This window comes from Antechinus flavipes, chromosome 2, assembly GCF_016432865.1.
Source record: "Antechinus flavipes isolate AdamAnt ecotype Samford, QLD, Australia chromosome 2, AdamAnt_v2, whole genome shotgun sequence".
In the NCBI taxonomy this organism is placed as follows: domain Eukaryota; kingdom Metazoa; phylum Chordata; class Mammalia; order Dasyuromorphia; family Dasyuridae; genus Antechinus; species Antechinus flavipes.
Genome location: NC_067399.1, coordinates 365136649 through 365161195, shown reverse-complemented (window position 1 = coordinate 365161195; position 24547 = coordinate 365136649). Strand labels below are relative to the sequence as shown.

The following is a 24547-nucleotide window of genomic DNA, read 5'->3' as shown; positions in this document are numbered from 1 at the left end:
ATCCTATTTGACTTGTCTGTAGCCTTTGACCCTGTTGACTACTCCTTGAATTCTCATTCCTTTTGTTTCTGTGGCATTGCTTTCTCCTAGTTCTGTTCTTACTGTTTGTAAATCCTTCTATCTTATTTGATGGGTCATTATCCATTTCCTGCCAGAGTTCTATTCTGGACCCCTATTTATTCCTGTAGCTCACAGTTTTATCCTTTCATACCAATTCAATTATTAATTCTGTGAAGAGGATTTATAAATCTATATTACCTAGCCCCAAGTTAACCAGATCCATAACCCTGAAATAATTTTATAGTTTCTCCTCTCTGTCTCACCATACCTCACTTTATCCCTTTAAATATATCCCATTCTGTCCAGGCCAGTTATCATTAAATTTTAATGGCCATATAATTTTAAATGATAAAATTAAAAAAAAAAATTAAGGTCTGTACTCTAGCTCCAATTTGTTTTTCCAACAAAATTTCATATTAATCCCTTTAATGCATTCTTCATTCAAGCCAGACTTTTGTTTATGCTCTATAAATTCAATAGACCTTCTACCCCTCTCTGTGTCTTCACCTGTTATCATCTATGCCTGAAGTGAAATCCTTTCTCATCTCCACCTATCAGAATCCTTTTTTTTAGAATGATAGTATCATTAGTAGAGTTGGAATGTACCTTAGAAGCCTCATTTTAAAGATAAGGAAACTCAACTTTAATTTTTCCCTTTACTCCCAGTGGTGCTCTCTTCTTTCTCTTACTTTGTAGTTGATTTTCTTGGCGTAAATGTTGTATACATCCAGGAATGTATAAGTTTTTTAAAAAGAATGAAGTATTTCATTTTGTGTTTTTTCCCCCCAGCATTTATTTTGTGTCCTTAGCGGTTAACAGAAACTTTTAATAAGTTCAAATTAATTTATTTTAATTAAATTCAGTTAATTCAATTCATTCAGAAATTTGTCTCTTGAAGTTCAAAATTTTAAGGTTTTTTTTTAAAGCCTAATAATGAGGCTATAATGAGAGAATTTTTGAATGGAATAAAAATTCCTTTGAGTTAGCTAGTACAATAGAAAGATTACAACTTAGAATCAGAGAACCTGAAATCAGATCTGTTCTCTAATACTAAAACATTTATAGTATTATGTTAGGCAGTTTTAGATAGAGCTTAGAGTGCTAGGCTTAGATTCGAGAAGAATTGGGTTTAAATCCCACACTAATACTTACTAGTTATAGAATCCATCATGCAGCCTCTTAAGTAACAGATGAATTACAGTGCAGATCTGTGATCTGTATTAGGAGTTTGAACTGAATGGAGTTTCAACATTGAATTTCTCTGGGGTGACAAAAATCATTGTTCCTTCACATACTTCCTTTATCTATAAATAGAATTAAGATACTTTCTATGTGATTCTAAGTCATGAATTCTACATTATTTATTAAGTAAAATGATGATTTTTTTTTATTTCACCTTTTTAAAAAAATGTAACTTGGCTTCCTATCAAATATTTATTAATTTTGTGAAGGCATACATATACAGATAAGAAGAACCACTTTAGGCTCAAGATATTAAAATTATTATATTCTTTAGGTACTGAGAAAGGTTTTGGGAATAATCCAATTTGAGATTATATGATTGCTGTCTTTTAATTGTGGTTCATTTATGCTTTAGTCTATAATTTTAATACTTAGAATAGAATCAAAACTACAAAAACACAGCTATTCTGATTAGCTCTTGGGAGATATAAAATAATATAGCTATCCCTTCTTTTTCTTTTCTTTCTCATCTTTCACCTAATAAAAAGTCATTTCTATGACATTTATTTTTCACAGTCTGTATCCTGTAGGTACAGGTGTGTTATCCACTCAATGTTTATGTTTCATTTTGTTAACTTTCCTGAGAATACAGCTCAAGAATTAGAGGTGAAAACTTTAAACATGCAGGTAGAATTTTCAGAGAAATAGATTTCTGCTATGTGTATGGGGAAATACTGAGTTTTTGCATGTCATGATATCACTTCTTTGATATCATGGCTGTCTTTCAAGAATGAAGGACAAACAACAAAAAGAACAATGGAGAAATATCCAAGAAGAGCTCTCCAGAGGCAGAGTGGGTTATTTTCTTATAGGTATTGTTTTCCATTATTTCAAAGTGAAAAGGAATGTTCTAGAGGAAATTCCTGTTTGGATATGGGTTGGACTTGATGACTTTTGAAATCTGTTTCAACTTAGAGATTCAGTGTTTCCAGAATTCTTTTTAATTGATTGAAATTCTAAATTTTGTTAATTTATTTATTCACCATTGATATTATATGCTTTAAAATAGGAGCTTCTAAAATAATGCTTCCTACACATTTGTAAAGACTATTCTCACACAATTTTGAGCTTGTCTGACAGATAGGATTATAAATGGCATGAGCATAAGTTTTCTTGATATTTTAAGTTTCCCCAAATTCTCTCAGGATATCTATCCTAGTTAAAGATATTTTTTGCCTTTTATTCAGATTATATCTGAAAATAAAATTCAACTCTTTGAAACGGACACATGTCAAACCAATTCTCATAAAAAGCACACATAAAATATGGGGATAACATTGAAAACTATGTAATTACAGTGATTTGGATAGTTTATAGAAGTTTTGTTGTATATAATTCCACATAAATTAACTTATATGCTACTGCATAGCTAAAATTTTGAAACAAAAATGTGATATAGCAACTTGGCATTCTAATGTTACTTAACAGTGACTTACAAATTATGTCTTTCATTAATGTGATATCATTTTTGAGGCAGGGAAATCATTCTTAATGCATTTAAAGTTTAAGCTGTTCATGCTTTAATCACAATGTCTTTTCCTGAACTTATAAATCTTCTAATCTTATATGAAAAAAAAATGTGAACTGAAGAGTCAGAGTTTTTATTTCAAAATATTGCAGTCCTTTTTGTCTCATTTAAAATTTCTTTGTAGACATAGAGTGAACTATGTCATTTCAAAAATAGTTTAGTTTAAGAGTTCCCCTTATTTGCTTAAAAGAATGAATCCAAGCCTGTTAATTCTGTTTCTATTTCTTGTTTACAACAGCAGAGTAGTAAATCCTTGCCCTTGGTTTCAGGACCATTATTTACATATCTGGAATTGAGGGTTCCCTTTACTGAAGTCACATGATTATTGGCTTGCTGCCAAGAGAATCTGCTTGGCTGGGAGGAAACACTATCAGTTACAGATGCAGCCAGAGTTACCAGAATAGTAAATAATGTCACAAGACTCATTTATTCCTCTCCACAAAAACATGGTTTGGAATATCTTGAGTTTAAGATGGAAGCAAGGTTTTATTTTTTTCTCCTTAGCTAACCAGAGGCAAATATTTGGCCATATTTTATTGTTGTAATAGAGCATATGGGTCTATTTATGAGCTTTGTGGTTGGCTGCACCTCATAATGTGAAGCCTAAAGGCATGGCGCTTTTCCCTCTTGCCTTAAATGATACTTAATTTTTTAAACTATTCTTTTTGAGGCTTTAGAAAGTATGGTCCCTTAACTGAATATCCCATATACTTTTATAGACTCTTATTGTTTGGATTCATCTCAGTTCAGCAAACATTAAGATTCTGGCACATGAAAGGTATTCTTTGAGTATCTACCTTCAGGAAGCTTACAATCAAATCCAGGGGTGTGCAGCATATAAAGTTGTATGATTTTAGAATGCAATAAAGACAAAAAAGAAATATTCTGTGAAAATTTTTAGGAAAAGATCTAGTATTTTGGGAAATAGAAACCATAGAACACTTCTTGTATAAGGTAGTACATGAGCTAATTATTAAAGGAAGGAAAATGTTTCAACAAGGGGGGGGGTACATTCCTATTCTGGGAGCTGGATTATTGAGAGAATGGTCAGTAGTGCAATTTCACTCTAATTCTAATTATATGAACAAAAGTAGTTTGACAGGATAGTAGTTTAACTGTTAAAAGCCTTAAATGCCAAACTAAGGATTTGAGGGGGTTTTTTAATCCATAGTTAGTAGGGAGCCATGGGAAGTAATGTGAGTAATCATGTTAAAAATATTAATTTTACTTTTGTATGAAAGATGGATTAAAAAAAGAAAAAAACTAGAGATGGAGAGACCAATTGAGACTATTACAGTCGTCTAGACAAGATATAATGATGAATTGATATTGAGTGATGATAGTATAACTGAAGAAGGATATATTTAGATTATTATGCCTAGAAGATACAGTGTGGAAATAGATTCAATAGGACTTGAAAACTGATTTTTAAAAGTGTGGGACTTTTTTCAAACGAATAAGAAAACCAGAAAGAAGAATACCATAGACCTAAGCCAAAGAAGAGAAACTCTTCCTATCAAAGAAAGAGAATTTAACAATATCAGAGGCTATTAAAAGGACAAGAAAGAATGAGAACTAAAAAAGGGCCATTTGACCTAGCAATTAAAGGATCATTGTTGAGAGCAATTTCAGAAGAGAGTTGGCTGGAAGACAAATTGCAGAGGGATGAAAAGTGAGTAGTTGGTGAGTCAGTAAATCTAGCAAAGGTAAATACCTTTAAAAAAAATAGAAAGAAAAAAAAGGAAAGATTAGCAATTAAAAGAGGAAACAGAACACCAACATTTAAGGAGATAATAAGGTTGAAGAAGAAGGATTTTTTGTTGTTGTTGTTTTGTTTTGTTTTATTTTTAGAGCAAAGAGACTTCGCCATATTTGTAGGCATGGGAAGAGTCTTAAGAAAAGGAATCTTTGTCAATAAAATATAGAAAATAGAACTTGATTAATAGATTAAGTACCAGAAGAAATAGAAAGGGATAGGAATTAAGGGCACAAGTGAAAGAGAGAGCCTTGGCAATAAGAAGAAGCATCTTATCTTCTGATATCTTCTGGATAGAAAAAAGATTAAATGGAAATGGAAGACAGTAGATTTTATTTTATTTTTAAACTCACTTTTTATTTTTCCAAATACATGCAAAGATAATTTTGAACATTGACCTTAGCAAAATCTTGTATTCCAAATTTTTCTCCTTTTCTCTCCTCTATCTTCTGTAGACAACAAGCAATCTAAGTTAAACATGTGTAATTCTTAACATATTTTCAAACATGTGTAATTCTTCTTAACATATTTGTCATGCTGCACAAGAAAAATTGGGTCAGAAGGTAAAATGAAAAAAAAAACCAAGCAAACAGCAACAAAAAAGTGAAAATCCTGTGCTTTGATCCATATTGTTTCCATGATTCTCTCTCTAAATGAGGATGGTTCTTTCCATTACAAGACTATTGGAATTGCCTTGACTTACCTCATTGTTGAAAAAATCCAAGTCCATCACAGTTGATCATCATATAATCTTGTTACCTCCTGGTTCTGCTCACTTCATTTAGCATCAATTCATTCAAGTCTTTTCAGGCTTTACTGAAATTGGTCTAATCATTTCTTATGGAATAAGAATATTCTGTTATGTTCACATACCATAACTCATTCAGCCATTTTCCAATTGACGGGCATCCATTCAGTTTCCAATTCCTTGTCACTACAAAAAAGGGTTGCTACAAACATTTTTGCACATGTAGATCCTTTTCCTGTTTTTTTAATGATCTCTTTGGGTTACAGACCCAGTAGTGAGACTGCTGGATCAAAGGGTACGTGCGGTTTGATAACCCTTTGGGTATAGTTCCAAATTGGAGAGAGTAGTTTTTAAAACAAAATGAAATTCCTTTACCATATATTGAGGTTTGTTTGTCCTAGAGGAGTAAATTTTGGCAAAACTCATATAAAATGTGCAAGTCATTTTCTCTGAAACATGTCCTCGGGGACCTCTGTGTCCTTTCTTGAGATTCTAACCCATAGACCAATCCTTGACATTTAGTTCAATCAGCAAACATACATTAAATGCTTATGTTCAAAACAATTATGCTTATGTCCTAGGCATGATGAATGTTATTGTTGTTGATGTTTGTCCTTTATTTTCAAAGAGGCCCATGACGTCAGGAAGGTGATGCCTTGACATGCAAGAGAATTGGATTTAAGTGAGAGATAGCCGTGCCAGGTCACCTGCCTCATTGTCCCTTCCAGAGCCATCTGAGTGCAGTGGCAAGCTATAGACCCAGATGAGTGGAGATGGCTCTAAATGAAATGGAACTTTTATTATTGGATGGGGAAAGAGGGAACAGGGAATACTAGACATAATTTTGAGATCTACACCTAAGCAAGAGTAATCTCTTAAATTTTTTGAAGTGAATTTATAGTTTGTGAGATTATAGTTTTATATTTTAGGAGTTAAGATACAAGAAAATAAAATGTCTTTTTTGAACATTTGTAAAAAATTTTAATTTCTCTATCTAAAATTCTTTTTTAGAACAACAATTTGCAATCTTTACACAATGCCCCGAATTGGAGAACCTGTCTGGCTCACAATGATGTCTGGAATCTCTGAAAAGAATCAACTTTGCCATCGTTTCATGAAAGAATTCACTTTTCTAATGGAAAATGCTTCCAAAAACCAGTATGTCCAATTTTTTTTCAACATAAGTATTCAACATAAGAATACTTATGTATTCATTTCTTGACTTTTTTAAACTAGCATCCCAGTTTATTTGTTAAGATGTTCAATTTTTTTTTTAACTATTAACACTCTTTTTAATGAAGTCAACGTTTTACTATTGAGCAGCTATGTAGACTGTCAGATATGAGTAATAAAACTACAAGAAAATCAAACATAATCTTTATAATTAATATAATTTCTTTTTATCTTGTTTAGTTTGTGCCTCTGATGATCTTTGAGAGTTGCTATAGCCAAAAAATTCATCACCTTTCAAACAGTCTGCTGAGTAGCCTCTTCAAATTTAGCTAGCCAGTTACTTGGCCAAGACGTTCATTTTATTTCTGAACCTATAGCTAAGACATTGCTTACTCTTATAGCATACCTATCAGAGTTAGTATAATCCTCAAGAAGTCATTCCCATGCCACAGTATGGAGTAGAACTTGAATGGAAGAATAGTGTGTATATATAATAAATTAGAATTCTCCATATATTACCATAAATTTTGTTTTAAAATATCTGTTACTATGTGCTAGGTGGCACAGAGAATAGAATACTTGGAATCAGGAAGACCTGAATTCAAATGTGGCCTCAAAACACTTAGTAGCCGAGGAAACCTGGGCAAGTCATTACTATTTGCCTCAGTTTCTCATCTGTAAAATGGAAACACACTCGAGAAAAAAATGGCAAATCACTCTGGTATCTTTGTCAAATAAAACATGGACAAGTCCATGGGGTCACAAAAAAAATAAGACCTATTACCACAAGTTCTATCCATAATATTATTCATGAAAAATCTTAGAACAAGAAAATTACTTAAGGTCTTAGGGATTGGAACCTTTCTGATATATCCAGTTCAACAAAAGTGTTTTTCATGTGCAAAGGCATAAATAGGTGCTAGGGAATACAAAAATAAAAACAGTTATTTTATTCAAAGATTGTGTTCTAAATAGAATATATTCTGTTTTCATATGTTCTTTTTTTTTTTTTAAATACTTTTCACAAATCCCAGAGCCCAAATGAATGACTGAGAAATGATATCTCCTTTGTAGGTATAAGAAATGATTTTGTTCAAATAGTTTGTATCATTTTGCAACTCAGAAAAGTACATTTCCATCAATTAGATAGTCCATTCATTAATGACAATGTCATTTGAGCACCTGAGAAAAAGTCATGAAATTATTTTTTCTGGAGTAAAATGCTAGTTATGGAGATGAGGGGTTATTATTGCAATAATTACATCTATTAATTTTCAACTTATTTTTAAGAATTGTTTTCTACTCACCCAAGGAATAAAAAGTTAACCCACTAATTTTTTTCCTGTTACTTCTCAGGACCAAATGATGTGCATATTTCCTCCCTTCTTTTGTCTGTTTCTTTTTAAACCAAAATATCAAATTTTCTTCCTCTTGCTTCAGTCCTTTCTTAAGATTTCTGTAATCTCATGTAACATATAGTCCTTTAGATGATTAATGATTAGATGTCTTACCACTGAGTGGAACATAAATACTACCAATAATAATGGGAAGGCATTTCTTAACATGCATCACAGTACATGTTCAGTTGAATGGATGATCCTTTTTAGTAAACATGAGCATTTTCTTATCTACTGTTATTCTACCATTAGAATTAAAAGTATTTCCCAAGTTTTTCTAGTGTTTTATCCCCATCAGAAAGTTTCTAAATAAAAACTGCAATTCTTTTTTTTCATAAAATTTGTTTCAATATGTTTTACATATTGAAACAAATACATAATATTTACCCATAGCAATTCACAATTGAATTCCCCACAATGCAAGCTCCCCCAAATAATAAATAAATTTATTTAATTAAATAAATATTTAATATTCATTTCAGACTTCAGAGCAAAGACCAAAAAATGTGTCCTAGGTAACTTTACAATCTGTTGATGGTGATACAGAACAGTATCAGTTACAAAAGGGAATTAGAATCAGTTTGATTTTTCATTATCACATTTCCCTTAGTACCTTATCTTCAGCAGTGATTCCCTTCATCATACATTTTAAACTTTAAGCCTACAAAAGGTTTGCTAAAAGAAATCTTTCTGAATAAGAATGTTTGTGCTGTTCTTTAAAAGAAGCACAGCTTTCTTTGAAAAGGTGGAGATAGAGGTAAAAAGGGAATACATCTAGATATGTTGTTCAGCCCATTATAAAGGTACAGAAATAGAAAATGCAGTGTTGTATGTGAGGAATAGAGAGAAGACCACTTTGGTGGATCACATAGAATGATAGAAAGAACAGTATCTATTGAAATTGGAAAGAACATCTGGGCCAGGTTGTAAAGGGCTTCAAAGCTCAATAGAATACTTTATATTTTATCCTAACGATACTCTCTATTTCGATATTTCTTGAAAATAGTTGCATCCCCACAATATATTTTAAGATAATTTCTAACAGGACCATTGTATTTGAAGGATCTTTGTGGTAGCTAATTCTGTATGATCTTTATTGATAACCTTTCTTTACAAGCATTATTTTACATTCCATTATCATATGGTCAAAGGATAGAGATTGATATAATGATTTTGCCTTTCAGATTCTTACCAGCTCTCCTTACAGCTGTTCTGACCAATCACCTTGCCTGGGTCCCAACAGTCATGCCTAATGGACAACCACCTATAAAAATATTTTTAGAAAAACATTCCTCTCAGAGTGTGGACATGCTGGCAAAGACTCATCCCTATAACCCACTGTGGGCACAATTAGGTATGTCTTCAGAGAATCTTGATACAATGTCATAATTATATGTACATTTTTTTGGTCATTTCATAGTAGAAACATTTGACTCAACATTTATATTGTTTTTATAGTGTGCAAAGCTTTGTGTTACATAGTGGGCATGTAAAAACAACAAAAAAAAGGCATAGTACCTGCTTTCTAATAGAAAGCATATGACATGTACATGTGACTTGTATACCTACTTATACAAGGTAGAATGTGATAGGAATCAGGGAAGTGTTTCATTGAGAAGATAGCTCTTAAAATGAGCCTTGGAAGAAGAAAGAAAAAAGATTTCAACAGAAAGATAGAACATACAAATCCATTACAAACATGGCAGATGGTTTACGCAAATGCATAGCTATGGGAAGTGATATCAGGGAACAATTAGTTCAATTTGGCTTATTATGGAATGCCAGAAATGAACTGGTGTGAACTGAGAGTAGAGAAATAGTCATAAGTTTTAAAACCAGAAAGGAATAAATCATCTGGTCATACTCCTTCATTTTAAAGATAAAGAAACCTAGTCATTATACTAATTTATCTAAGATTATACAGCTAGCAAGTAGCACAGTCCTGATTTGACTCCCACGTCCTTTAGCTCCAGATGCACTCTTCTTTCTGCTGTACTGCATACTAGATTAGGGGGCAGATTATGAAGGGCAAGGTATGAAGTTTGCATTTTATCCTATTAAAAATGGAATAAAGGTTTTTGAGCAAGATAAGACATGTACATTAGGAAGAATATTTTTGTAGGTTGTGAATAGTGGGAGAAAGTAATAAGGACTTGAATTAAGGTGGTGGTACTGTGAATAAAGAGGAAAGAGATGAATGGAAGGGGTAGTGAAGATATAGAATCACAAAGTGGTAAATGATTTGTGGTTAGAGAGAGGAAAGAGTTAAATATGACTTTAAAGTTTTAGGTTGTTAGTAGAAAAAGTAAGGTTTGTGGCAGGGAGTTTGGCACATGTTGAATTTTCTTAAATTCTTTTTAAGAATGGTTTCTTAACCATTTGAGTCCAAATAAAGATATTTATGTGGAATTGAAAATAAAGGAACTATAGCTTAGGGTAGACATCTCTGAAACATTAATAACAAAATAAAAGTGCTATTCTAAGTCTGCATCCTTCTCTTCTCTCCACCCTTTTCCATCTGCCCTCCCCCCTTAAAGGAAAAAAAACCCTTTAAGTTCCCTGCTGTTACTGCCCCAGTTTACATTTGGTTCCATCAACTATTATCCTGTGTATCTCCCTACAGTGCCTCTTACTTGGTAGGCATTTAAAATAGAGGGATAGAGAGGTCTGTCTATGTTTATATGTGTATATAGATATATGTGTATATATACATATGTGTCTTATTTTTCTGTTATAAATTCTTAAAATAACTTACATTGAGTCCTCAACATGCTTGTGACATGAAACTTTAGTAGCTGTCTCTCTTGTCTATTTAGTAACTCAACATGAAAGCCTGAGCTGGCTAGATGGTCACATAAAAGGGTAAGAATAGAGAGGGAGGAATTAAAACATTCACTGATAATTGTAGCTAATCATCAGGGTGTAGTGGCCTCAAAGGACTCTTAGTGCTCTAATGAAGGCTTCCTCAAGGTGCTCTCTTTAGTGAATATAGTTGCAAAGTATCTTATTGTTTTTATCCATATAATTGTGTTTGTGTGCCTTCTTTTTAAAATCAAGCAATTTCATCAGTGAAAGAAAAAAAAAAGGTATTTTCATCATTTTAGCAAAGTAATTTATAAATATGCAAAAGCCAGAAAATCCACAAAAAAGAAGAGAGAATGCTAATCAAGACATTCACCAATACATTTCATTTTATTCCAGTAAGGGTCCTTTTCCTTTTCAAATATGTTAACTTGCAGAATCCTTATATGTCAGAATTAAATGCATGGTATTGTGTCTTTGTTTTGTTTTGGTTTTTTTATGTCATCTGTAGTCTTAATATGATCTATGGTACCTATGCAGCACAACTGTGGAAAGCTGATCAAGAGGCCCAAATGCTCTACTTATTTACTTTAGTGGTATGATTTTCATGCTTACCTAGGTTTAGCATGGAACCAAAACTTAAAAGAGCCAAACTATCTGAACTTCAGTTGCCTTCTTTCATTTCTACCTCTTTAATTAACATTTCTTCCTATCTCTGCCCCATTCAAACATGAGGAACTAAGTAAGAACCCTTTGATTTTAGAGTGACTACACTGGGAGGAAAAATGAATACCTGTAGCTTTCTGTTTGTTAGGGACCTGCTCTCATGAAAAAAGATAGGAACTAGAGATAGGAATTTCCGAGTCATTGAAAATCTTGAGAGATTTCAGGCCAACCAGGTAAAGGGAATTAACTTCATTCTTATCTTTTTTATTACTTTAGAGTTGAAGCAGCTGTGTGGCTTATCTTCCAGGGCTCTGTCATCCTGGGTCTTCTCCATGTAATTAAGACCAGTTTCCTAAATTTTGGCTTATGCTGTGTACCGGCATAGAAAACCCCTCATTTGCTATTTTTAAAAGCTTTTGCTAAATGAAAAGTCAAAAGTTTGACTTAAGTACTGTGCTGACACTGCTGTAGGCACACTGTGAAAATAGAGGAATTTTTATTAACTGTTTCTTTCATTGCAGGAGACTTATATGGTGCAATTGGCTCTCCAGTAAGATTAGCAAGGACAGTAGTGGTTGGCAAAAGACAAGACATGGTCCAAAGACTGCTTTATTTTCTTACCTATTTCATAAGATGCTCTGAACTTCAAGAGACTCATCTCTTAGAAAATGGAGAAGATGAAGCCATAGTCATGTCAGGAACAATTATTACCACAACCTTAGAAAAAGGGGAAGTCGAGGAATCTGAATATGTGCTTATCACAATGCACAGAAACAAAAGCAGTTTGCTCTTTAGAGATTCAGAAGAAACAGGAACTCCACATTGTGACTGTAAATATTGCAAATGTCCATTTGTTGTACAAAATGTAGAGAGTGTTTCACAAGAAGAGAAAAATGTTCAAGGCACTTCTCAGCAGCTGCTGGAAACTTCTTCAGATGAGTGCAGGATAATTTCTCCTTCTGGTTGCCAAGAAAATGCTGTTGACATTAAGCAGTGCAGAGATAAATTGCGAACTTGCCTTGACACCAAGTTAGAGACTGTAGTTTGCACAGGATCTGCTCCAGTAGACAAATGTGTATTGGCAGACTCAGGACTAGAGCCAGCAATAGAAACCTGGAGAAGTGAGGAATCACTGGACTCAGGCAGCCAGTCAGGCAAAGGGATGAGATCAACAGGCATAGCTGTGGAAAAGAAACCTCCAGATAAGCTCATGCCTACCACATTTTCTTGTGATGCTTCACAGACAAAGGTCACATTCCTAATTGGCGATTCCATGTCACCTGATTCAGACACAGAAATCAGAAGTCAGGCCGTTGTAGATCAGATCATAAGACATCACATCAAACCAACAAAGGAAAAAAGGATAACTGCTGTTGAGCATCATGAAACTAAGCTTGTGGTTGAGGACCAAATCAGGGATCCTGGAGTACATGAAGTATTTCCCAGAGTTTCCAGTGCACTTCCAAATTGGAGTCATTCAAATCTGGAAAACATGAGCTTATTTGATGAATATTTTAATGATGACTCAATTGAAACCAGGACTATTGATGATGTTCCAGTTAAAACAAGCACAGATATTTTAGAACACCAGAGCAATATGTTAGATTTTTCTAAAAGACTGTGTACCAAGAATAACAAACAACCAAGTGAATTTTGTACATTTATGGAATCTGTGCACCAGGATTCATATAAAACCTGCTTTCCTAAGCACGAGCAAAGAGATGCAAAGTCTATTCATGTCCCCCATGGGGACAAAGAGATCTCGGAGAGAAAAATTGCCGTAGGAACTGAATGGGACATTCCAAGAAATGAAAGTTCAGATAGTGCTCTTGGTGACAGTGAGAGTGAAGATGCTGGTCATGATATGACCAGACAGAGTAGTAACTATTTTGGAGGAGATCGAGAAGACTGGGCAGAAGAGGATGAAATACCCTTTCCTGGGTAAGTGAGGAACCTTTAATGTCAAAATCCTATGCATAATATCTTCTCTTGAAAAGAATGAGATCATGTCATCTAAAAGCTTTTAGCTGCAGGTAGTTAGGGAGTGATAAATATCTAGAACATATTCTCCATGCAAGTGTTGTGTAGTCATTCATGGGGAGCAGCTATTAAAATTTGACTCTTTTGTTCCCCTAAAAAAAGCTTTCTGGGAGTGGCAGAGTAAGGAAGTAGCATTGTACCAGAGCTATAGGATATACACACATGCTTTATTATGGATTAAGAATCACTGAGTAAAACAAGAATATGACTAGAGAATGAGCTGGATAATTATGAAACATTTAGTATTTTTATAGAACTTTTACAGTTTACAAAGCATTTTTCTCACAACAATGTTATGATAAAGGTGGGTTGGGGTATTTTTAGCCCCATTTTAAAGATAGAGTAATTGAGGCTCATTCACATAGGTGAAAAGGTAGAGCCAGAACTTAACTTCAGGTCTAGATCTAGTACTTTCCCTACTTGCCTCTCAACCTGCCAGGAAGGAGATGTTGGTTTACAACTAAAAATAGGTGTGACTGAGGCCAGCAGCTAGAAAGGCTGCTTCAGGTCAAAGATTGGAAAGAGAACCAAGCAGCTGATCGAATTCTGAATTTTTAGCTTCCTGATATTGGCCATTCCATTCAATTGAGTGTGTTAGAAATGTGTGACAACTGCCAATAAAGTGCAGTTTGTGTGGTACAGTATGAAACAATGGAAAGAACAGTGGATTTAAGACAGAAATCTGGGTTTGAGTTTTGGCTCTGCCTTTTTATCATCCATGGGACCTTTTTGAATCTCTCATCTATAACAAAGGGATGTAATAACTTTTACTATAATTGTGAAGATTAAATGGAGATAATGAATGTATAAGACATTCTTTCAAACCTTAAATACTACTATATGTATGTAAGTTGCTATTATTATAATCATTGAGACTCGTATTAATGTTTGCCAATTATATATAAAAGCAGTCTGAACTCTTCTCCCTTATGGCTATCGTGAGTTCATACATTATATTTGGAAAGCGGTGATTATTTTGCTTTAATGAACACACACACACACACACACACACAGACATACATACATACATACACACAGACAATGGAAAATTGATGGTGTTGGAAAACAAGAAATAGTAAAACTTTCGTTTTTGTTGAATTGTAAAATGTATGTAATATATTCCTAATTAGACATGCCTGTTTTGGACCTTTCTTTCAGGTCAAAATTAATTGAAGTGAGCTCTGTCAAGCCCAGCATTGCCAATTTTGGAAGGTCCTTGCTAGGTAGCTACTGTTCATCTTATGTACCTGATTTTGTTTTGCAAGGAATAGGAAATGATGAGAAACTTCGGCAGTGTTTAGTGTCAGACCTGTCCCATGCTGTGCAGGTAACTTATTATATTCAAAATATGAATATCCAAATAAAGCAAATGTTATTTTTCAGTCACATTATCCAACAGAAGCAGAAATTATGTGAAAGGTCTTACCTCAAGTGAGATTTCTATAGAATATTTGAAATTATGAACTTTTTAGATATGCAGTAAAATTTGAATGGAGAAAAACTGGCTGGCAACGTTAATAAGAGAATGAGAATGAATGGGCTAGATCTTGCCAATTATTCACCAGAAAACTGGACTTTTGGTTACAGATTAAAGATTACTAATTGTCTTCTACTCTACTTTAAGAAAAGAACAACATTGAAAAAGGGCAGAAGCCCTTTTGCCAAGTCCAGAACTATTTTTGATGCACAATGATAAACCTTTAAAAAAAAAATAAAATATACAAATCTATGCCAGAATGTTTAAATGTAAATGGTGTGCTTTAATCCTTAAAGTAATATAATCAGTCATATCATTCAAAAATATGTTGTGTTCTTTCTACTGGGCTAGTCTTAGTAGTAAAGGAAATTTTTTGAAAGCAGTGATGTCAAATGCAAATAAAAACAGATCCCTATGGGTTTCATGTTGGCTTAGAAAACCACAAATTGCCATTATCCATATTGTATTGTATTTTTTTTTTTTATTTTGTTAAACATTTCTCAGTTATAGCTTAGTTTGGATCCTTTTCCAGCCATGGACTTGTGAGTTTGACATTTCTGATACTAATTCATCCCCAGTGCTTTCTTAATAAAACTTTTGGAATCTCTTCAGAAAAACTTACTGGATCAAAATTTTCTTCAGAAGCAAAGAATTCTCCCTTGTACCATGAATAATAGAGTGTTAGTCTGTAGCAGTAGCACTTTTGTTTTTGCAACAATAACAATAAACAAAAGTTTGATAGAGAGCTCCCCCTTCTGGTTTCTAAATAAATTTAACTTTCAGATACCATTTTCAAAGTAGCACAGCCTACAACATATTCTTTTGGTAAACTAAATTAGATCTTTTTTTAATTGAGTACACAGTCATGTACTTAAAAGTATATTCAAAAGTTATTAGGAAGTACTTTGAAAAAGATTGAGGGAAACACTGGTGTGAGGAAAGAAATTTTTATTACATATAAGGATTCCTACATGGCTCAAAGTTTTGAATTAAAACTTGAGAATTTAGGCTTTTAGTATAAATTTGTTTCTCCACACTTAATTTCTTTTCTTGGTCTAAGTCATTATTTATCCAGAATCAATTTGCTTCTGCTTATCAAAAATGTCTTTTCTGGAATTTGACATTTTAAAATATTAACCACATAGCTTTTAAATATTAAACTTTGAGGATAATTTTGAAACAGTTAATGATATTAAAACAAGATTATGTTTCACAAAAACAGATCATATATAATTATAATATTGATATTTTTTGTTTTGGGGTATCAGTTTCTAAGAGGTTTAGTGAATTAATTTATCAAGGTTCTCAGCTTTTTCCTGGAGATGTTCTATCTGGTGAAAATCTCTTATTTCATTGGGATATTTTAATAATATTTATCCTTCTGTTTCCATTAAAAATGTAGAAATTCTAGATCACAGGGAAGTTTGCATCAAGATTTATTCTCACTTATGTATTTATTCTCAGTTTTTCTCTCACACATTGACACAGGTATTTGCCCCCTGTTAAGTTGAAATAAATAAACTGTAGTACAGTAAAACTCAGGTTTTTTTAAAATATCCAGAAGATCACATAATAAATATTTAATATCATTGTAAAAGTATCCAAAATCTCCACCACTATTATTTTTGTCTTGAATGAGTGCTGTTGCTGAAAAATGTGCCAGAACATGCTGTCAGCAGACTTCATGAAGGGAATTCTAGAGAATGTAGGGAAGATGCATTTCTTCTTGGTCTTAAACATAGTGCCTTCCTAGCACAGCAGTTAATTTGGAATATTCATCCCAAAGGATTTTGGTTGTCTTTGTTATTTGTCATCGTTTATTTTGTTGTATTTTCATGATATCAAATATGCTTTCATATAGTGGCTTTACAGAGAACTATCATTGTTTTCTATTTAACAGTGAAAGTTAAATTTTTTAAATTTCCTGTGTACTTTTGATTAAAGGATGGAATTATCGAAAGATCCCATAAAGACTTTTTATAATAGACTTATCAGAAAATTTGGCACATGAAACCTTTTTTTAGTGTAAAGATCTTTTCATAATAGCTGAATGCATATAGCTGATTTCTTTTTCTATGGAGTTTCTCTTCCATTCATTTCACTATAATCATTGTGGGGTGTCTTATCTTTTTATGAATTTTTGTTTGTTTCTAGCATCCAGTATTGGATGAACCCATAGCAGAAGCTGTTTGTATTATTGCAGACATGGATAAGTGGACTGTACAAGTAGCCAGTAGCCAGAGACGAATAACAGATAATAAGCTGGGAAAGGAAGTTTTAGTTTCTAGTCTTGTCTCCAATTTGCTTCATTCCACTCTACAGCTTTACAAGCATAACTTGTCTCCAAATTTTGTAAGTATACTTAGCATTAATAATGACATTTTTGAGTTTGCTAGATATAAGAATTTAGACTTTTTTTTTCATGCTTTGTTTACTCTTTCTCTTTGAACATAATTATAGTGTGTCATGCACTTGGAAGATCGGCTACAGGAACTCTACTTCAAAAGCAAAATGCTATCTGAGTATCTGAAGGGACAGATGCGAGTCCATGTCAAAGAGCTGGGACTGGTGCTAGGGTATGTTCACAGAGTTCAACACTGACTTAGTAGGTTTGCTTTTTGCCTTCATTTCTTCTTAGGAAGGATTTTTTATTTATTGGTAAGATAAGCACTTTAATTGGGGGAGGAAGGTAGTGCAGTAATTGGAGAGTAGTCAGGACCTATTATTTCTTTGATTTAGGGAATTCTTACTTGCCTTACCAATGCTGATCTGAAAATGAGCTTCAACTTGGAGGCACTGAAAAGTGAAATGACTTTACTCAGGCAATATGTGTCAGAAGCCTTAATTCTGAAATTTCCTTCTTTATGTAATCTACTGACTTTCAAGAGAAGTGCTTAGATAGGACTAGGAACTGGACTTGGTCTTTCATTGATACAGGGAATGCCAGATGAGGAAATGGCTAACTTCTATGCCGATCAGCACCCTACATGTAATATGTGGTCTCAGAGAGTAGCCTAGAGAGCATTGAGAGGTGCTTATTTAACTAGTGTCAAACAGCCATTACGTGTCAGAGGTAAGACATGAATTAAGGCTTTTCTTGATTCTAAGAGCAACTCTCCATCTGCTCTGTTATACTATTTTTCTATGTGTTCAGTTCATTATATAGCTGAATCCTTGTTTGATTAATCATTCTCTCTGTACTTTATTGCTCAGGTCTCTACCACTTTCTTTTTTTCTATGGGGTTGTTTTTCACCATACTTGAATATTATGCTTTGGGATCAGTAAGCCTTATTGTCTAGTGTGTAAAGTCATATGCCTAATGGCCTCAGCTGCCCAGAAAGTTGTTGACCCTCTTGTCTTCATTCTAGGTTGAAAACATAGTTAGGAATTAATAAATAACTTCAAGAATAACGTTTACTTTCTGGTTTCATAAGAGACCATTTTTTGCCACAGACACATACTTCTGTCCATTCCTTATGCTGAAGTAAATGTGTTAGGTAATAAGGCTGCTAGAAAATTTTCACTTGCAGAATTCAAAAAAAAAATGGTTTCTTAGACTTCAAAATGAATAAACTAGAAGTCAGTGATCAATTATCACCAAATTGTTTTATCCTTCTAGTTCTGTCATACCTCTGATTTCATTTCCCTTTTTGTTAACATATAGTCTGAGATCCTGATATCTCTTAGAATATACTATTTCTTATCCTAATACATCAGGTCTCAGTTCAGAAGTATTATGGTTTGTTTAGACAATTTCTGAGTCAGTTTGTTGAATGCAATTTTTTCATCATGTGCATAGATCTCCTGTATACAGTAGACCCAACTAATTCTTTTGCTGAGGCAATTGGGGTTAAGTGACTTGCCCAGGGTCACACAGCCAGGAAGTATTAAGTGTATGAGACCAAATTTGAATTCAAGTCCTCCTGCCTTCAGGGCTGTCTTCTATCCATTGCTCCACCTAGCTGCCATACATACGTGTGTGTGTGTGTGTGTGTTTGTGTGTGTGTGTGTGTGTGTGTGTATACATACAGTACTCCTGTATACAGAGTAACACAAAATAATATGGCATTATTCTTGATTTTAAGGGGAAACTATAATATCTTTTCTTTGTTTTAGGATTGAATCCAGTGATCTCCCTCTTCTGGCAGCTGTAGCAAGCACTCACTCTCCATATGTTGCCCAGATACTCCTTTGAAATGTCTACAAGCTAAGACATTAATAAAGTTAAGCAGAAGCAAAGGAGGCAGACACAAGTTATATACTTGTACCAACTTCTTCCTGAGATATCAAAAGTGACTGATCCACTGATGGAGCTGCCTGGGACTTCTGCGAGCATCTTATGACTTTTTTGACTTACTTATTTGTTTTAAAAATTGAACATGAAACAGAATTAAATAATAGGAAAAGAAGGAGTCTGTTAAAAAGTACAGATATCAGATGATAACTGCAATGTGTCTACAACTTAAACAGATTGAAATATGAGGGTGAACAGATGCCTTGTGATTCATTGCTATTATTCACTAGCACAGATATCAAAGTTCATTTTTAAATCTAAATTCTTGTGGTATACTGATTTGAAGCATCTTGTGAATTTTCTTTAAGGAGAATAGCTGTTTCTCAAAATATTTGTTTATGATGTAGAACTCAGAAAAACATGTGGATCTGTGTATATCATATGCACAAATGTACATATAAATATCTCTTGGTTTCCTAAAAGAGCTGAGGGAAGAAGAGAAAATTGGCAAGTGCAACCTTTTTTCTTGTGTTTTAACTAATTTTAATTGTTGGTAAAGTTGGCATCTTGTTTTACAGTGATACTTTTATTTTACACTTTAAAAAAGAGGTGATGCCAACATTTTTCTTTTAAGACTTAAGAGTATGAGTTTCCAAATAGCAAGAATATATAACTTAATACTTTTTTATTTTGTTGGTAAGTAAAGGCTCTTTCTGCTTCCCTAAATCCACAAATAGTGAGAAAATGGTAGGAAGAAAGATCAAATACACCAAAGCATTGGCAAAAGTAAAGTTGTAATCTTTTAAAATGCTCAGGTGAAAAAAGGTTTTCTCTTTCAATATTTTAATTTCTATTCTGTTATAATGGTACTCATCCACTGCTCTTACAGTCATTCTGGGTTTCCCAAGATTTCAATTATTCGATTGTCATGTGTCTGTATATATTGTAGATGTGTTAAGTATAAGAAAAGCTAATATGGAACCAAATTCTTGTATGTAATGTAAATAGAGTAGATGGGTGGATAAAATTTCCAACATGCTCTACTACCTCAGTTTAATTGAATACTACATTGCAGTCTTTTCTTTGCTCGTCTAACCTAAGCATTGTCAGAGTTGTGGATGAAGCTGGTTTCTGTTTTTCTCTACAAGATTCACTATAGTTAAGTGCTTATTTAAACAAACGAGTCATCCTGGTTCATCACATTACTAAATACATCAGTTGTCTAATGAGTCCATTCATGCTTTTCATATCCATCTTGCTTTCTAATTTGAAAAATATGATATTGTTGTGGTTGGCAAAGTGCTTTTATCTTAAGTTTATTTAGCACACTTTGCCTTGGATCTTTTTATGTATGCTAGAGATACTCAGTTAAACTAAGAAAATAATCTGTTTTGATGACATTAGCGTGCATAACTGATTGCTTAACTAGGTACTTACCTAGATACTATGACTGGAAACCCTCTCTTTATGAACTTGAGAACCCTTGGATATCATAGTTGCTAAAATGAAATTGGAGCAATTTTTTTTTTCCTTTTGGCTCCTTTTCTTATGACATCTATTAATTGAATTCTTTTCCCCATTGCATGTTGGAAAATTTTGACTGGACAAAAACTATTTTGCTGGAATTCAGAATATGGAAAAGAAATGCAAATGAGGATTTGGTACATATTTTCCCTCTTTTGGTGACAGTTTTTTATTATAGCACTAAAAGACACACCAAATAGATGTTTTGTTTCTGAATTCCTAAGAAAAATGAATCTATCCATATGCATTGGATCTCAGGAATGTGAGTGTCTGGGAAATTTGATACTGAAGTAAGAAATGGTTGGCCCCCATTCTTCCTACTACTCCTTGAAAAGGGAAGTTTTGCTGGAAATAAAGGCTTTCAATCTTTCAAAGAATTTCTTGGTCCCCTTAAATACCTAAATATAGTAACTGAACTCTCTAAAAATACTATTACCTAGTCCTAAGTCTTTCCTTACCAAAGACTAAAGATAAAATTTTTTGCTTTTTGAAGAATGTCAGATACTTCCTTTTTTGCTTGCAATGTGACCACTTTGATGAATGTGGGAAAGATGTTTTAAGCCTGTCAGTAATTTTATGGTACATATGAAACATGGTACTTACAGAAACCTGTTTGTTGTAACAACAAATGAAAAAGGGATCTTTAACATATAGTATTATTGACTTAATTTTTTTTCTTTTTGTATATAATCTTTTTTGATTTTTAAATATTTTCCTCCTTTATGAAGATGTCTTAATTATAGCGATGAAAATGTTAAGTGCACTAAACATGTACTGAAACAGATTTATTTTTGTTCCAATCAACAAACACTGGGATACTCAATACAAAAAGTGAATAAAACCCGGATTTTACACATTGCATACTTTTCTCTGTTCTGGTGTTTTATGACAATTTTCTGTTTTATCTAAATTATTTAGATAGTGGTTTGTGTAAAATACTGGGTCAAATGTACATACTGATTGTTTCTTGTTTTGTATATAATTCTCAATTGTGCACTTGTATTATAATAACCATTCCCAATTTCAGGGGAAATTTGTGCAATAAATACATATGTCAATTCATTTACTGATATTGTCTCTTTCATGTGTATCATAAGAGGTATTATACAATGATTTTAAAATCCCATTATCTCTTTGTGTTTCTATACTATTTTGGGGTGCCGTGATTTAGAAAGGATATTGTTTCAACTAACTTTTGAAGCTGAGTCTTAAAACAAAAGGAAATTTTTATAATGAAAATCGTGATAACAAAGAAAACACCCCCTCTAGCCATATTTATGTAGTATCTGTGACCTAATACACATCAATTTATATTTGATGAATACACTTCATTACCTCATACTTTCATAAAAGTATTTTCCTGTCTTAAAAAAAAATCACATTTCACAATGTTTTAATACACACATCATTTCCTTGCTAACATTTTAGAAAGGAAAATATTGCTAGTTTTGAAATTTTTTCATGGAACTCATTCTTAGGAACAAAGTTTAGAAAATACTAAATTAAAGGAACCTAATTGCAGGACTGCAGTTTAAGATATAAACTTAATATGTTGGTGCTTCTTCAAATACATTGTGCTAAGTACAACTTGATTCAAAAGTTCTTTAAAATAGAAAGGGTAAGGATGAGGTAGAAATCTGTCAACTTATATCTCATAACCTAAATAAAGTAGTTCTTCATACAAATAGAGAAAGAAAAAAAAATGGACATTTTGTAATTCACAAGAGAAAATCCAAGAAGTCAGCAATAAAACTATAGCCTCAAAATATGTATATGTAAATGTACCGAACACTGATAATAAGTAAGCTGAAGTAGAAATTCCATTGTAAGAAGAAAAATTTGAGACATCATGGAATGGATTGGGCAGAGTAAATTAGAAGTAATCTCAGGGGGGATGCAATAGCAGTTATGAGGACTAGGTAAAGAAACTTGTAGAAGGTAAGACTGGAGCTAAGGCTTAGGAAAGACCAAGAAGTAGAAATAAGGAGATACAAGGGATAGACAATAAAAAGACAGTTGGGAGATGCAGTGTCATGTAGGAAGAAAAGCAAAGAGGTATCACTGAATCATAGAAAACATGGAATAGAGTTTAAGCCTAGCAGAGTAGGAAAGGAGCAGGTTGTGAAGGATTTTAAAAGCCAAACAGAGGATTTTATACTTGATCCTGGAGATAATAGGGAGCCATTGGAGATTATTGAAGGAGCAGGCTCCCGTACTCTCACCTCAGGATGGAGTGGGAGCATTCTCAAACTTGTGCTTTTGGAAGATCACTGGCAGATGAGTTGAGTGAAAGATGGTTTGGAGTTGATAGAGATTTGAGGAAGTGAGATGAATCAAAAGGTTGTACTCAACCAGAAATGATGAAGTCCTACACCAGGGGATGGCAGTGTTGTTGAAGAGAAGGGGACACTGTCATCCAAGAAGTGTTGTGAAGAAGATAGAAATGACAGGATCTGGCAACAGATTAGATAAGTGAGATGAGTGAGGGTAAAGAGTCTAAGATGACAATAAGTTGTGAGAGTGAGTGCCTGGGGGAATGGTAGTGCCCTTGATAATTATAGGAGGGTAGGAAGAAAGAGTTTGGAGAAAAGATGAGTTCTGTTTTAAAATTTCTATGGAGCATTCACTCCAGTATCCACTATGCATGTTAGATTACAAGTTTTACAAGATTACAAGTTAGGAGAGAGGTAAGGACAAGATAAATCTGCAAATGATCTGCATAGAGAGAAATCCATGGAAGCTGATGAGATCACCAAAAGAAATACTATAGAGAGAAAAAAAGAGCTCAGAACAGAGTCTGATGAAAATACAGCAAAAGCGAGTGAGATGAAAAAGTCTGAGTAGTAGAAGAAGAAACCATAGAGAAAAGTATTGTTTAAAAAAAAAACTCTAGAGAATAGAGAGTCAAGGAGATGATGACTTACAGTGGCAAAGGTCACAGATACCAAGAAGGATGACAGTTGGGGAAAAAATAATTAGATTTGACAAGAGAATGCTAACTTTGAGAGCACAATTACAGTTGAATAATGAAGTTAGAAGCAAGTCTATAATGTTTCAGAAGAAAGTAAGAGGAAAGAAATTGGAGGCACTGATTATACATAAGCTCTCTCAAAGACTAGTCATAAAAGAAGAGAGACAATGGTAACTAGGAGGATGATTAGATGAAGATCAAGTATTTTTAAGGATGAGGGAGACATATTTGTAGGTAGCAGTGTAAAGCTGCCAGAAGAAGAAACAAATCATTAGGCAACATACTACAGGTCACCTAGACAAAAGAAAAAAGAGAAAAGTATGGGATCACAAGTCTGATCCAGAAGCATTGAAAGTAGTACTGAATTGAAAGTATTCAAAGAGATGTGAGTTGTTCAGGCATCTTCTGGAACTCTGCCAAACCAGAGCAGCTAATCCTTCATGATAATACCATCTTTTAAAAGTTGGTGGAAGTAACAAGAGAAATTGTCATTCTAAACTTGATTCTCAGGAACTTGATGTTAAAATAGAAATGAAGGACGTTTTCAGTCATTTCCTTCAAAAAACATTTGTTGAACATGTATACAGCATAAAAATACATAAGTACATAGTTATGAGGGGGAAGAAGTGGAGAAAAGAGATTAATAATTTGTTGAATAAGGAAAGGCCTCTTAAAAATGATCTTTAGGCTAGAAAGAATAGAACAAAAATAGCTAATAGGGAGTTGAAATAACAGAGTTAGAAGGAATCTTAGAGATTTTCTGTAAACAAAGAGACTTGGATGAATTTATGCAAAGTGAAGTAAACAGCCCTAGGAAAACAATAGACATGGTGTCTATAGCAATATTGAGTAGAATAAAATAAAAGTAACATGTTTAACTAGATGATCTCTAAAATATTTTCTGTCTATGAAATCAAATAATTTTATT

General features: G+C 33.3%; 1 protein-coding gene across 2 annotated transcripts in view; it reads left to right on the top strand.

The window, feature by feature from the left end:
- FNIP1 (folliculin interacting protein 1) overlaps positions 1 to 21710 on the top strand; it is a 115442-nt gene extending 93732 nt beyond the window's left edge. Inside the window, exons 12-18 of one of the 2 annotated variants that reach the window (XM_051978212.1) lie at positions 6346 to 6492; positions 9089 to 9258; positions 11894 to 13313; positions 14571 to 14739; positions 17044 to 17241; positions 17350 to 17465; positions 19007 to 21710. In XM_051978212.1, the coding sequence (XP_051834172.1) occupies positions 6346 to 6492; positions 9089 to 9258; positions 11894 to 13313; positions 14571 to 14739; positions 17044 to 17241; positions 17350 to 17465; positions 19007 to 19085 (2299 nt within the window). In that variant the 3' untranslated portion in view covers positions 19086 to 21710. Of the gene's footprint in view, positions 1 to 6345; positions 6493 to 9088; positions 9259 to 11893; positions 13314 to 14570; positions 14740 to 17043; positions 17242 to 17349; positions 17466 to 19006 lie in introns of those variants that run through there. The other variant, XM_051978213.1, reaches the window with a different exon arrangement.
- Positions 21711 to 24547: the final 2837 nt, after the last annotated feature.